The sequence below is a fragment of the Rhinolophus hipposideros genome (assembly GCF_964194185.1).
Source record: "Rhinolophus hipposideros genome assembly, chromosome: 2".
NCBI classification, from domain to species: Eukaryota; Metazoa; Chordata; class Mammalia; order Chiroptera; family Rhinolophidae; genus Rhinolophus; species Rhinolophus hipposideros.
Genome location: NC_138048.1, coordinates 97,404,480 through 97,421,002, shown reverse-complemented (window position 1 = coordinate 97,421,002; position 16,523 = coordinate 97,404,480). Strand labels below are relative to the sequence as shown.

General features: G+C 39.8%; 1 protein-coding gene across 2 annotated transcripts in view; it reads right to left on the bottom strand.

Annotated features, from left to right (window-relative positions):
* MAP3K7CL (MAP3K7 C-terminal like) overlaps positions 1–13,649 on the bottom strand; it is a 36,598-nt gene extending 22,949 nt beyond the window's left edge. The window contains exons 1-2 of one of the 2 annotated variants that reach the window (XM_081074562.1): positions 13,379–13,649; positions 11,204–11,312 (exon numbers count right to left, since the gene is read on the bottom strand). In XM_081074562.1, the coding sequence (XP_080930688.1) occupies positions 11,204–11,273 (70 nt within the window). In that variant the 5' untranslated portion in view covers positions 11,274–11,312; positions 13,379–13,649. The remainder of the gene's footprint in view (positions 1–11,203; positions 11,313–13,378) is intronic. The other variant, XM_081074563.1, reaches the window with a different exon arrangement.
* Positions 13,650–16,523: the final 2,874 nt, after the last annotated feature.

Below are 16,523 nucleotides of genomic sequence, written 5' to 3'. Positions count from 1 at the left end.
TGTACACACATGACTTGTATTCATCTTTTTTTATTGATATATATTGAGTATTATAATTTTAACAGTTTTTTCCTTTCTTAAAATGTGTATACATTTTTTGGCACCCTCTGTGTGTGTGTGTGTGTGTGTGTGTGTATTTTATACATATATGTAATATATATATAATATATATATATATAATACCTCGTATGACACAGAATGAAGCCCATTTTGAAAATCTACATCATTATTTATAGTTATGCCAGATAGGGCACAAATATGTGACTGTGCTGATAATTTTGCAGACAAGAAAAGGCTTAAAATTGGATTCCTTGAGTTGGTAGAAAAGCCTGATTGATTTACATAGAAATGAATATATACTGGGTATTTTAGAACAACTCAAATAAAAGTAAGACTTTTGTTTAAACACGAATCAAGTTGGGTTAATCTAACCAAAAAACGGCAGGGCAAATAAGAAAACCAAAGACAGATGTAAGGAGACTACTGAGTCTGAATGCCAGTCTTGTATGTCACTGCTCGATACCATCTGGTTTAGCTGGCATCCCTGCCAGCCAAAAATTTCCGGGCTTGCGAAGCTGCTTACCAAGCTGCCCCACGTTGATGTGTGGTGTGTTTACTTTTAAACAGAGGCTGCTGTCTTTGACTGGTTTTAAAAATAGGCAAATATTCTAAAAGCAGAATGATGAATCACAGGATTGGGCCAAAAGGAAAGAAGGAAAATGACTCAGACAGACGAGGAGCACAGCTGTTCCACAAACATTTGGCCGAATCGTTGTAAAACATTTTGACAGTGATATTGGATCGGAGTTCCTGAGAGCAGTTAAGTTTGTTTTGACAATTCCAGAAGCACAAAGTGGATTGTACAGTAGCTATGCAAGATACACCCTTGGCAAATTTGCCTTTTTTAAAAAAAGAAGAGCAGTTGCCAGATACGTGTATAATGTGACAAAATCAGTATGCAAGCACATTTTTATTAAAATGTACTTATTTACCATAGATTTATTGAATACCTATTATATGCGAGGCAATGACAGGAGCTCCCTGCTAAATTGGCAGATTGCTTTACCATATTTTTTAATGCATTAAAGGAAATAATTCAGGGCTTCTTTTTCAAACTGGTACGGTGGGCTTGATGGACCAAGCAACACATACCCAACACATACCCTAAGAAACGTTTTTTAAAGAATGAAATATAAATCAAAGAATTAAAGAGGATTTTTTTTTAATAAGCAGATGTTTACTGCCTGTTTTGCAAACATGACGTGACTAAGTCAATGGTACTTAAAATAGAACTCTCTTATTGGTATCCCAACCATTCTGACATACCATAGTACATTTTATGATGGGCTCATCTCAGTATCTACTGAACAGCTGTTGGGTTGTTTTGGTGGTTATTCTGTTCCAGATTCCCTTGAAATGCCTTCTCTGCATTTCTCCATGAATCAAATAAGTGGGACCCACTGGGTCTGTAATCCAAATCCTCACTGTTAGGTAGTACCTATCGCCATGCAGTCAGAGTTCTCAGAGAACGCTGCATCTGGGAGAGGTTAAGCAATCGTCTGGACCAGTACTCTCAGTGTACAGCAAGAGGCCAGGGCCTCGAGGAGGGGAGGCGTCTCCTAAAACTATGGGGTGCCTCCCAATCCGGGGCTCTCTGCGATACCATTCTGTCTTTCTTCACCTTCTGGTCCACAAGTTTCCACACTTGTGTATTTCACAAGCCAGTAAAGATTTCCCCAAGACACTGGGAACCATGCCTTTTAGCGTCCACCTTTTTATTTAGCTAGTGAAGATGATTTAAAAATGACTACCGTGTATCATTAGTATATCTTTATGACAGAGGGAACATTTTAGCACCAAAATTGTAAGACAGACAAACTTAGGAGTGTCCATTCTATGGGATCAGTTTAGCTTTATAGACAAAAACAAACACACAGAAACACCTCACGGCGTGTCCTTATTTCTTTTTTACATCAGCGAGGTGAAAACTTCATGAAAGCCAGACCAGGCCCGCGACCCGGCATTGGAGAACCTGTTCCAGACAACAACTTGACTGGACTTTGGAGTCAATTATACCCTTCCTACTGCGCTTTCCATCCTAGACATGATGGGGTCTAGGCTGGGGAACTCTAAATTCACACACAGAAGACCCCAGGAGAGCGAGAAGCCACACTCAGAGGGCATTCCCAAGCTCCACCCCACCCCTTGAGAGACAAGCCTGCTCAGAATCCACTCAATCTGTCTACATTTCCTGCAGCCACTTCCAGCTTGGTGGGCAGGCGCCTGTGCAGTCGCTCGGAGCACTTTGACCAGGCGGGCCCCACACTTGGCTTACTGACCTGGCTCTAATGTCTTGAAATTCTTAATTTTTGACCAAGGAGCTCCACAATATTTTTCACTGTCCCTCCATAAATTATGTAGCCGGTCCTGACTGCAGTATGACCCCTAGTGCTGGTGTCCTGGAGGCCATCCTTCAGGGCACCAGGGACAAGTTGACACTTAAAAGGTAAGTGAAAGATTGAAAAGGGTGACTGGATTTGGAGCTGGGCTGCACCCTCCACAACCAGATTGAAGGACAATGACCTGGAGCTGATGGGCCCTGGAGAAACACACTGTTCTCCAATATTCCCCAATAAAATTAAAAAAAAAAAAAAAAAAGGCAAGTGAGTTTGGGCAATGGATACAGTGTTGAGGCTCGGGCAAAAGACTTTCCTGGGAACTGTTTCCCTGTGAACACTCCTAATCACTGAAGACCCAGTGGGCAGTTCAACAATCTGTAGCACAGAGCAGCATTTGAAGCTCAGGCCAGCCACTTTTTTTAACCGGTGAATGTGGATGGTCAACAGAATTTCTTTGAGACTCAGTATTGTCCTCTGCAAAATGGGCATGATATTCCCGGTCTCAGAAACTTGTTCTTAGTCATGGAATACATAGGTCAATCATTTAGCCTAAAGTCTCGCACCTAGGAAATAATCAGTTATAATAATGAATGCGTAATATAATCAAATTTAGTTTCCATTGCTTTTCACCATAAACCTGACCAAAAGGGTGATGGGGAGGCAATGTATAAGGGCGTGTGCATATGTGAGTATCTGTGCAACGGTGGGGATTGACGGTATTATTCTTCAGCATCTGAATAATATAAAAAGAACAGGCAGGCTTTAATTAATTAGTTCTCCCCATGCCAGCTAAGGGAGATTTCCCAGGTGTGGCAACAACTTCCGGTCCTGTAGGTTTACTCTTTTCAAATTTAAATCTGAATTGAAGAAGGGTCTTGCTTTCACTTCCCTATCAAAGCAAACACTTTATATATGAAATATTGACCAAAAATATTTAACTTATGCATGAAAGGTCTTTGAGTACTTTCATTTTAAATCTAAATCAAGATTAATATTTTATTCATAGAAATAAAATAAGTAATATAAGGCTGCCAACCCACGTTAATAATATATCAAACAACTTTTTTAAAATGTCTAGATATCTAGGTTTTCATTAGAGTACCACATCATTTTGAAACACATCGAAAGCTTTTTGAAACTTTGTTTCCTGCTTATTAAGCATTAAAGTTGTGAAATTTGTGGACGAGGTGACCGAGTGGTTAAGGTGATGGACTGCTGGAGATGTGAAATTTTTAATACACATTAGATTTTCAGGTCCCATAAAATTGACAGTATAGATACAGATACGTATATAGATATAAATACAGATATGGATACAGGTAGATATTCGGTATGACACCTGGCAGGTTGTCAATTCTTTATAATTAACAATGATTGTCATGTTTCCTCAATCAGTACCTAAAATTATCAGGCAAACAAGATCATACATCAAATAGATTAAATGCTATTTCTCTGCAGAGAGAGATCTGATTCAGTTTACAGACAGGTTTTATGTTTCTTAGAAACATTGGTCTAGTCACTATTATTGTAGCAATCACTTGTGGATCTTATGGATTTATCCTTTTATAAGAATAATTTTACTTATTTAGATTATAACATACTCGCCCAGAAACATTTGCTTCAAAAAGAGCCTCTTAGCTCTTTTTATTCCTCTGCACACCACTAAATAAAATTTACCTCTACTTTTCTTCTTTCCTAACTCCATGAAAATGTATCAGAGCTAACGTTCCTCCTTCATTTCCCATGACCACTGGGGAAGCTCTTTGCTGTCAGAAGCATTCATGCTTCTCTCTTATTACATGGACTCATCCTCCAAATGGGTAAATACAAAATACAAATAAGAAAGACAAAGTAAAAACAGCTTCAAGGGCCTGACTTTGAATCTCTTCCTATTATTTATTAACTACTTGATTTAAGTTTCTTAACTTCTCTTAGCCAATGGTTCACGTCTGTAAAATGGGTATAATAATATCTTCCCGCAGAGTTATTGCCGGTACTAAATGGATGAAATGATACAACTAAAAGCACATAGGCAATTAATAAACAATCGCTTCCTTTCTGGCCTTTCTTTAAGGCCTTAAGCAACAGATTCCAATTAGTAAATTCAGTTGTATCTCAAAGAATCTTCATCGGATATTAGAACAACAAAGTAGTTATAGATATTGTATTACTGACTTCATAGTATTTGATAGTTAAATTTCTTTTTTTAAATTTATTGGGGTGACAATTGTTAGTGAAATTACATAGATTTCAGGTGTACAATTCTGTATTACATCATCTATAAATCCCATTGTGTGTTCACATAGTTAAATTTCTATTATGGTTCTCCGCTTGGGGTCCTGTAAAAGATATAACTATAGGAGACCCCCCACTCCCACCCCAACCATGAGGAGATTGTTGTCACTGCATGCTGAGGCAGCTTTAAAGGTAGGGTCAGAGCTGAGACAGAACGGGACTTGAGAGAGTTCAAAAAGGCTCCCCTACTCAGCATAATGTTCTCTAGGTCCATCCATACTGTTGCAAATGGTAAAATTTCATTCTTCTTTACGGCTGAGTAATACTCCGTTGCATAAATGTACCACAGTTTCTTAATCCAGTTGTCTGCCTAGAGAATATTATACTAAGTGAAATAAGTCAGATGGAGAAAAACAAATACCATATGATCTCATTTATATGTGGAATCTAGAGAATAGAATAAATGAGCAAACTAAACAGAAAAAGTCTCAAAGATATAGAGAAAAAAACTGATGGTTGCCAGATGGGAGGGGTGAGGATGGAGAAGAAGGTAAAGGGATTACAAAATACAAATTAGTAGCTACATTATTGCCACAGGGATATGAAAGACAGTTTGGGGAATATAATCCATAATGTGGTAAAGATTATGTAGGGTGTCAGATGGGCACTTGTCTTATTAGGGAGACCACACCATGGATTGTGTAAATGCCTCTACAAATGTACACTGCGCTCTACATTTGAAGCTGAAGCTGAATAGTGTTGAATGTCAACTATATATAACTAAATATATATTAGGTTGGTGCAAAAGTAATTACAGTTTAAACGGTTTAAAAAAAAAAATTGCAAAAACCGCAATTACTTTTGCACCAACCTATCTATATAGTCACGGGATGTGGAGTACAGCATAGGGGATAGAGTCAATGGAATTGGAACAGCTACATACGCTGCCAGAGGGGTAGTAGATCGGGGGCGGGGGATTAACACTTTGTGAGGGGGGTAAATGTCTAACTATTACATTGCTTTGTACACCTGAAACTAATTTTTTTAAAAAGGCCCCTCCAACCCCCACTTCCCCAAATACTATCCTTAGCAAGTTGGCTGGTAAAAAGTTGGCACTTTATCCTTTGACTTCCTACTGATTCCCTTATGGATATGAAAAAAAAAAAAAAAAAACTCTGAGAGAAGTAAAAAGATAAACATCAATATTCTACTGTTTAGTGTGAATGAGGTTTTCCAGAGAACTAGGATTGAGAGCACAGAGAAGAAAGTGCCACAAACTTTGGGGCCCTGAGGAGGGAGAGGGAAAAAATACCAAAAGGCACCACAGGTAGAAAACATTAAAGGAAGGGAACAATGACAAGAGACAATTCACTTGCATCAAAATTGTGCTGAGAGCCAGTTTTGCAAGTTACACACAAAAAGACATTCACACAATACCCAGTTAAGTTAGATTCCAGAGAAGCTATTTCAGCCACTGCACGTACTTCCTGCAAAACTACCCTGATATGTGAGGAGAAAACAGTATTACTTAAAAGAGACCAACAGAATGGATCTTGGATTTTTTTTTAACCAAATGTCATATGATTATTTCAGGCCTAGCTATGAAAAATTCACATAGTTGAAAGAATTTTTTTTAAATAAAACATTGAAAGCTACCAGATTGTGCTGATACCAGTATCCCTGACTCTTTCTAAATAAAAACTAAAAACTTAAAAAAAAAAAATTAAAAAAAACCAAGGGCGAGGTCTAACTTTACATGCCAGATTTTAGCTCTGCTAAAGATAAAGAAAATTCTCAAGTAATTGACATGAAATCCTCATCTCAGTCCAACTCTAAATTCTCTCTAATTGGAGAAGGGCCAGTGATTCTATAATAACCCAAGAGGTGGGATTCTTATGTTTCTTCTGCACATTTTCTATTGGGAAAACTAACTCCACCAAGGTGCCAATTTAGAAAGTTAACTCTTTAGAATTCCCAGTTTAGAAGTAATGCCAATCATATCATTAGTTTATTAAAAACAGGTATTGTTGCTTCTGTGAATTATGGTTAACTGCGTGCTACTTAATGAAGGATTCTGATGATAGGCTTAAAATGGTGATGGTATTTTTAAAGGGCTTTCCCCCCCATAAAGCTTGCTTCCTTTATTTAAGCCCCTGGAGATCCATGGTCTGGAGTCTTGTGGCTCATCTGCTATCAAGGAACCATGACCAACTCCGCATGTACCAGGGCCAGTCTGTCACCGAGTCCTTTCAGTCCTTCCTTCAAAACATACTCTAAATTCCGTCATCCCATTCCATTCTTTAATCCAGGCTCTCATCACTTTGTCTCCATACCATTATAAAAAAAACCTCTTCCATTTTCTCCTCTCCACATTCCAGACTATTCCACCAATCAGACATTTACCGTTTTCACCATATTACCCCCTTGCTCATGAACTTTTGGCACTCTATTGCTTCTGATCAAATCCAAACACTTTTGTTGAACTTCTCAGACTGGCTTGGTAACGTAGTCTACTGCTATCTAAACAGGTACATATTCTAGGTGAGGCGACAGCACAAATATCTGGCTGAAAGCAGGGCTCAGTGAAGGGCATACTACTATTTCACACTTCAGACCTCTGTTCCAGTTGACAAGAGTTTTAGTATTTCTGACATATTAATGCTTTCCCTGACTCTTAGGTTTTGTTCATTCTTTGTGTTTAGAGAGCAAAGGAAGAATTGTTAAAAGATGTATAGCCCCCCTTTTTGGTACATACTATCCAAAAATGATATCTTTCTTACACTGCCTTTCAATACCCTACCAATCTGCAAGCCTAGGTTGACTGCCATGTCTTCCAAGAAGCTGTTCCCATCTGCTCTGGGTAACACAATCCACCAGCTGGATAACTAATCCCAAATTATTGCAGGTCACTTGTACTGTAAACTCTACCTTGACATAAAGTAGAAGTGTGAGATGTAGGCAGGACACAAAACTGCTTAGGGGTTCATATTTTCTGGAATACTCCAAAATCGATGATTATACAGGCTCCAATTGAGTACATGTGTATCAAGCACTATGCTAAATGCTTCACCTATAGGGTGTGATCTGATTCTTACACCAACTCTGTAAATTACCATACACATCTTATGGGAAACTGAAGGTCGGCAAAGTTGAATGCTTACCCAAGGTCGTACAAATAGTGATGGAATTGGGCTTAGAAATCATGTCTTTCTGACTCCAAAGCCCTATGTCCTGAACCTCTATATCAGGGGTGTCCAAACTTTTTTCAACGGTTTTCACCAAGGGCCATATGTGATAAAATACACAAACAGCCAGGCCACTCACTCGTCGTGAAGTACGTATTGCCTCACCTGGTTTATTTAAGTAAACTAAATATATTTTTGGAATTTGCTGCAGGCCAATTACCAAGGATCATGGGCCGCAGTTTGCCCACGGGCTGCAGTTTGGACACCCCTGCTCTATACCAAATCATTTCAGAGAAACATGCAAAAAAAGAAAAAACAGTCCTAACATGACTGGAGGAATGAGCACTGCATTGGGCTCATGAGAAATGGACAAGACAACCTTCTCAGGCACAGATGCCTTCTTTTCTCATGGATCCTTCTTATGCTTCAACCATAAATTCAGCAATATGGAATGACTCCCTAAAAGTCCACCTCAGTCGTCCCATTTACTACGAAAGTCTAGGATGCTTTCCTTTCTTTGCTCCATTAAACATGTGGTCTCTTTGCCACATGCACTGGAACTTATTTTATTTATTTTTATGAATTTGTGTCTTTATTTTTAAGATCACAAGTAACACAGTTAACCTTTTTTTAATTAACATTTATTGGGGTGAGAATGGATAGTAAAATTACATAGGTTTCAAGTGTACGATTCTGTAATACCTCATCTATGTATCACACTGTGTGTTCACCACTGCACTGGAATTTAAAAGGCATGCACAGTGTGAATGATGGCAAATGTGCTTCAGTGTGACACTCCACATGTTCCTTATCCAAGAATTCAGAGGGAGTGTCCCCAAATATGTGCAAAGCATCTTTCCCTGCACTTGCAACCTCCTGTGCATGCAAAAAACAGAACAGATTTCTGGACCTACTGCATCAAAATATACAGGAGTATACCCTTGGAACATGTATTTTTTGATGAGTGTTCTCAGGTGATTATTCTAAGAAAGGTAAAGAAACACAGAACCCCAGTTCCTGCCTTGCATTCTCTAGTTAGGTGCTCTTTCTAGAGATATGGGGACACACTGATCATAAGGGGAAAAAAATAATTTTGATAGCTTCTTTATAAGGCTTCCTGTGTATCTTTTTGTGGAACTACAGCGTAGGAATTGAAATAAATGACCACCCCTAGTTGAAGCTATCAGGTAAAAAAAAAAAAATTCAAAAGTGGGAATTCTTGGCACATTTGAAAGACACCAGAACAAATCAATCTAAAGTAAGAAAGATGAAACAACATGCAAGAGTTCCCAGTCAAAGGCCAAGAGACGTCAAAGGATGGTGGCAAATTAATCATAACCTGTATATCTTGTTATTCAAGGAAGAGTCTATTCATGCAACCCCAAGATCAAGATTCACCTCTCCACAGCTTTCTTCTGTACATAAATTCTATTAAAATAAGACTAGGGAACAGTACATTTATTTGTCTTGTCCTAAATTATGATCTAATACTTTACTTAGAATATAAAAGATATACTGAAATTGTCTTTGCATTGCTGCTGATTGTAACAGGACTTGCTCTGCTTATATGGGACCTGAACACAAGGAAGAAAACTATATATCTTCTTTCTCCCTGGATTTGGGTTTACATGGGTCCATCTTGAGAGCTAGCCACTCAAGCACTATTCCTCAAAATCCTGCATTTACAAAATGCATAAAAACAAAAGGGGCTTTTCCTTTCTGTTTGCTTGTTCTTAATCAATGGACTATTTTTTTAGAGCAGTTTAAGGTTTACCGATAAATTGAGCAGGAAGTACAGAGTTCCCACCCTGTCTCCCTACACGCACAGTTTTCTTTTTCTTCTTAGAGAAGCAGCATGGAATGATGCAGAGAGTTCAGACTATCAAGTCTAGGAACCTGAGTTTAAATCATAACTCCATTACTCACTAATAGGGTGGTCTCGGGACCTTAATCTCCGTCTCTGCCAATTGGGAATACTACTGCCTACATTACATGGCTATTTTAAAGATTAGAAATATCGCTTCTCGGCCTTTTGGCTAAGACCAAGTGTAAAGATTAGGAATAATATATGTGAATGCCTAACACAGAAGACAAATGAAACTAATGCTAGTTTCATTTCTATGTTGGGATGGGTTGGTTTGCCTACTGAGAGGATTTCCCTTCACTACTGTCATCCAAGGGGACACATACAAGGACATATTATATGTGTGGAAATGAATGGGGATAAAGGACAAGAGCAGGGCACGGGAAGAGTGTGGGAAAACAGATGATGAAGGTCGAGGCTTCACCGCTTCCTACTCTAGAACCAATCCTCCACTAGGGGCTGCACAGTCCTGGAACCCAGGGATAGATGTGTCACCATCATAATCACTGGTATAGTAAAGCCTGAATTGCCTATGTCAGACTTCACATAGCCCGGGTCCTCACTTTGCATTATCTGGGGATGAACCTGTCTCTTTTCAATCATTGCTTTTTAAAGCAATACCTTTACATGTGCATTGTAGAAGGAAGGGAGAGAAGGAAGGGAGGGAAAGAGGGGAGGGAGGGAGGGAGGAGGAGAAGATGAGAGAGAGAGAGAGAGAGAGAGAGAGAGAGAGAGAGAGAGAGAGAGAGAATCAGTTCTTAAAAGACCCAAAGTTTAAATGGTAATGTTGTTTGAGCGTGTGATTATGTGATGTGATATTAACAGATGACATCAGACTGAGGGCGACGGCTGACACCAGTGGAAGAGATCCAAGCCTTCCTTTTCTCACCTCTGTGACCCCACACCACCTGAGGGCCCCTGTGAGAGGTAGTGCAATTCAATATATGTGTTAAGAGGTCACTGAGGGCAGCCATGACGAAAGGCTCTAAGTATGGCAGCCTCACCTCAGACCTTACTATTTCGAGAAGGTCCGCCTCACCTGTCCCATTCATCACTCTGGCTGAAGTCTGTTTATTCAGTCGGAAGTGTGGGAGCACCAGTGAGAAACCAGCGTTAGGAACTTAGGCTTCAGGAAATGCTGCTGGAACTGGGACAGTGATATTTTTATATCCCCCCCAACCAACTGTCAGCTCTTAATAAACATTTCCTCATGAAGTGTTACCAGTGACATACTTTGCTATCGTTAGAAATTGTTATAGCCCCATGAATTTTATAATAAAGGAAAGCTAAAATGGGGAAAGAAGAAATGTGCTAAAACAACCAAAACATGGGAAACAGGGGAAGCATCACCAGAGGCACTTCTGGAAGCCTCCCTCAAGCAAGTCATGATGAAAGCCACACTCTCCATCACTAGGTCATGCCAGGCATGCATTTTTAAATGCCTGCTGTGGAAGTAGAAAAGGTGACAGTAAAAAGGAGGCAGGCAGGGAGGCGGCCCTTTCTCCCTGAGCAGAGCGTACCTGAGGCATTATCAAGGCTGAAGGCAATGCGTACTGGCTTATCCGCAGGTACCCTGGCTGTGCTGATCATGTGGGCACCTGAGCCACGGCCTTCCCCTGGGTCTTCCAGCTGTGAGGACAGAGAGAGCCATTGTCACTTTATCCAATGTCATCCCTCAAATACTCAGAGGCCCTTGGAAATTAGGGGAAAGTCATTAAGCATGGCTTTCTTATTTCAAAGATACTCCTAGTTCTTAGCTTTCGTTCCCTACATTCAAAGTATTCACCAGCCCCATTTAAAATACTTTTTCTGGCTTATAAAAAAAAATGCTTTGGAAACATACATGTAGAACGAAGTGTACAAGATGGAGCAAAATCTCCACCCAGCTCACTTTTGTAGTATCCCTTCACACTGACCAGTCCAACCTTGACCCTTCAAGGTCTCATATTTTATTTTTAATGGAGGGGGATAAAGATATCTTAATAGGGCATCACACGGAAAAGTCGACATTGGATGTGAATTACTGATCTGGGAGCGGGAAAGAATGAGTATCATGAAATCATTTGAAGACTATCAAAGACTATTTTAAAATATCCCACAGTTATATTATAAATATTATATCCTTTAAATATCTGATTAATTACCTGTAAATCTATCAACATTTCTAAGTTTGTTCATCTTAACAATGCACGATACAAGCAAAAGACAAAACTTGAAAACATCCTATTGATGTTTGACCACACTTATTATATTATCATTTAATTCACAAACTAAGGTAGAATGAATGGAAACATATCCTACAGGTAAGATGGGTTGGGGTGGGCAAAAGCACATGACTATTTCTTTGTTACAATAAGAGAATTTAACCCAAATATATTTTGACCAAAATACATAATAATTTTTGTTCACTGGGACTAGGAAAATATATTGTTATAAATACATATCTTTGTTATTTAAATAAATATATTTAACTTTTCTATTTTCAGTCAAGTTTCCCCTAAACCTTCTACTTTCCTTCTCATGTAGACAGTAAACCAAAAACTCTGAATGATATTTTAAGGAAAATGTCTCTAAAAATGGCAAATATAAATCATCTCTTTAGCCATCCTTAGCAAGATTCTGGGAACTGCTTCAGCAGGACGTTTTTCTCACAGCAAGGTTTCTGAATCTTTCCCATAACTTTTCTTTATCTAAAAATAGTGTCTAGAACACTGAATTTTGTTTTTACGATTATTTATAGCCAAAGAGAATGCATGTATATATGTGTGTGTGAGTGTACACACACACACACACACACACACACATTCAGAAATACATACATAAGAAATCATCTTACCCAGTATATGGAAAAAAAAATAGGCTTTTGTTAAATATGTAGCATAGCTTTGGAAAAAAAAATAGCAACTGTTTACCACCCAGTTAGAATCATATTTGGTCCATTCATTTAACACTACAAATAGCAATGAACCCTAAGCACTCAGAGTCATGTCATTCTAAGTCAGAAAAGTGTAGTAAAATGAAACATTTAACTTAAAAAAAAAAAAAAAGGTAACATAAAATCACTGTTACTTGACTCAGGATTTGTTTTATCTCAGCCCTGAGATACATTTCTGGGTAGTTTCATCTGCTTAAAATCGAGCATCTTGTTAGCCACCTGTTCCTGGGGAATAGAATAGACTGTCTCAAATTTAACCAAACAAACAATAAAAGTCCCCTTAAAGTAGTAGCTAAAAGAAAAGGTCTTATTGTTATACACTGTACAACCACCAAACCATTTTATCATAACATCTCAGGATGAAAAGCTGCGCTCCACTTTTGGCTAAATCTCCCAGTGCTTTCCTGAACCAAGAACTAAAGCCCAGGAGGTGGAAATTTGCCTCTAGGGTTTTGTAAGTAGATCTCTGGTACGATTTCCAGCAACTGGGAAACAGAATTGATAAACATAGCTAAATGGGCCCCTCCCCTCCGCACAATTTAGAGCATCTGTCTGCCTCGGAAAGGATGCCATCGGCGAAGCTTGGGGGGATTTTGAGTTCCACACGGGCGCCGACCACAGGAGCCCCTAAACCAACTTGCCTTTTCATCACACCGCCTGGGGAAACGGGCCACTGGTTCTCCTTTGGGCTGTACCAGAGCTTTGGTTAAGTTGCGGGTGCGCCGAGAGTTTAGTTGGGTTTTCACACCTGTTGCCTTACCTCACTTAGTTGAGTGTCTGCACTTGTGTAATCCAGGGCCAGCCACTGCCTTGGCCAGTCGCTTCGTGTGTGGAGCAGAGAGTTAGTGAGAGCGCAGGCTGCACCTGCTGCATTGCAGCCACTGACAGTCTGAGGAGCGCGGACAGCTGTCAGGGCGGCTCACTGCTACCTGCTCGCCCCCAGACCCGGCGTCCCACGGGGCCGCCCTGCTCCGCTTCCCGCTACAACCCCTCTCTCCTTTCCTTGCCTCTCCAACAGCCAGGATGTTGTCATGCTTCTAGAAAAAGCAAGAGCAAAAGAAAACCCTCCTCCTGTCAGAGGCATTGATAAACAGCAAGTTGTGGAGAGTCCAAATGTTTTAATTCATTAGTCCTGGCAAACCTAAAATACAAACAGACTTGCTTCACAAGACAGGAATGTCTTCAGCGTGACCCAATCGGTGTCTGTGTCTATTCCAGCAAACTGGCAAAGATAGCATGACTCCAGTCAGCAAAAATGTCGGCCGCTCCAATCAGCTCCATGAGAGCCAGCCAACTTGGACCCACTGTGGCCGACTCGCAGATGATAGTAGCAATGATCCCGGTTAAGAACGTGAGGGTTGAGGTTGAGCCGTTGATGGGCTTGATGACTTGATCCCATCTACAAATGCAACCGACCACAAAATGAGTCAATGGGACGTAGGAAGGGAGTGTGCGAGCAGCGTTCAGCCTTTTGAACAGCTAGAAACCTGAATGTCAATAGTACTTTAAAATAGTGATGGTGATGGGGAGGTTAAATAATTAAGGAGAAACAAGTATTAAGAGAATTCAAAGACAAGCCACAGACTAGGAGAAAATCTGCAAGATAACGTATCAAATAAAGGACTGGTATCCAAAATATGAAAAGAACTCTTAAAACTCAACCACAAGAAAACAGGCAACCCAATTTTAAAATGGGCAAAAGATCTAACAGGTACCTCACAAAAGGAGATATACAGATGATAATGGAGTATGTGAAAAGATGCCGAACAATGTATGTCATTAGGTGATTGCAAATCAAAACACAATGAGATACCCCTACGTTCCTATTAGTACAGCCAAAACCCAAATCACTGACACCACCAAATACTGGTGAGGGTGCAAAATGGTACAGCCACTTGGAAGACAGTTTGGCAGTTTCTTACATGACTAAAGGCACTTTTACCATATGACCCAGAGACCATGCTCCTTGGTACAGTGGTACCTTGGTTTTCGAACGTAATCTGTTCCGGAAGACTGGTCAAGTTCCGAAACATTCGAAAGCAGCCGACAGCTACACCTCAGGATCTTGCACTCAGCGGAAGCCGTGTGACATGTTCGACTTCCGAGGCATGTTCAAAAACTGAAGCATTTACTTCCAGGTTTACAGTGAGTGTAAACTGAAACGTTCATCAACAGAGACGTTCAAAAACTGAGGTACTGCTATATTTACACAAGGGAATTGAAAACTTATGTGGAAAACAGTTGAAACAGGAATTGAAAACAGTCTGGAAAAGGCAAAATGATGGAGGCAGTAAAAAGATCATTAGTTGCCAGGCATTCAGGGAGCGGGAGAAGGGTAGCTAGGTGGGGTACACGGGAAGCTTCTGCATGATACCCTAGTGGTGGACACATGTCAGTATACATTTGTCCAAACCTACAGAGCGTACATCACCAACAGTAAAGCCTAAGGTAAACTATGGAATTTAGTTAATACTAATGTGTCAATATTGGCTCAATTGTAACAAATGCACCGCACTAACGCAAGATGTTGATAGCAGGGAAAATTAAGGGGGAAGGGAACATATGGGAACTTAACTTTTCACTCATTTTTGTTTTTCTGTAAACTTCAAGCTGCTGAAAACGATGTTAAATAAATAAATAAAAGTTCTTAGTAGGTTTCTTTGACCTAATGAATAAAAGGTTAATTTGTTATGATATACACAGCAATAAGCTGCATGGCTTCAGATGATTAGAGCACTCACGTTTCTAACTGCAAATCTTTCCAGGAATTACTATTACTGTTATGATGTTATTTTATAATTAAGAAGATCACCGTACATGATGCATTTATAATTTAGCAGCAGAATCTCATCCAGTCTCATCTTCATTTTCTCAATGATCCTATAAAACAATCATGATCTGTGTTGCCTATTGTCCAATAGAAGAGCAAACTGAGACTCATACAGTTTAAGTAACAGGCTCAAGGTTAAATGATCTTTATGGAACAAAGGACCCAGATACGATCCAGGTTTTTCTAAGTTTTAGTTCATGCTATTACCACTACACCAGAATGTACTCTGTATGAAGCATTTACTTCAATTGTCTCATTAACAAGAAGTCTGGCTCTCAGCTTTTGGCTTAGAGGAGACAAGGGTATAACTTTCTTTAACGTCTAGGCTCATCTGACAGCAGCCATCTTTACCAAAAACCCCAAGGAAATGAAAGTTGTAGATCTTAGGTCTGCTGGTGGGGAAGTGGATACCACACCTGCACTGGCTCCTGGGTCTGCCTTCAGAAAAGCTGGTGGTGACCGTGATATTGCCAAGGTAATCAGTGACTGGAAGTGTAGGATTCCAGGGAAACTGACCCTTCCAATAGAAAGAGCCAGAGTGAGTCTTGCACCTTCCCCTCTGCCCTGTTCACCAAAGGGAACCACCGAGCGATAGAAAGAGGCAGTTACACATTAAACACAACAGAAATGATCACCTTTGATGATATTGTCAAAAGCACCTGACAGATTCAGCGTAGATCCTTATCCAGAGACTTTTCCAGCATCATTAAAGCAATCCTGGACTGCCCAGGGCATGGGCCACAATGTCGATGGCTGTATCCTCATGACATCAAAGGTGACATCAGCAGGTATGGTAGATGCCCAGCTAGTAAAGGGCTACAAAGGAAAAATAAATTCAATTAAAGGATAACTTGACAACAACAAGAAACAAAAAGAACACATCTAAACAGTCTAAATGTGTTCTGTCCAAGTCTGATCACATAAATTCAAGATTTTCCAATTATAATTACTATTCACCAGGTTTTCTGTTCCCATAGGAGCAACGACGTATTTCTTGGCTCTTTAGCGAAACACTTCCAAGAAAGTAACAAATCTGAAATCCCTTCTCACAACTGTAACCCAAAATAACCACATG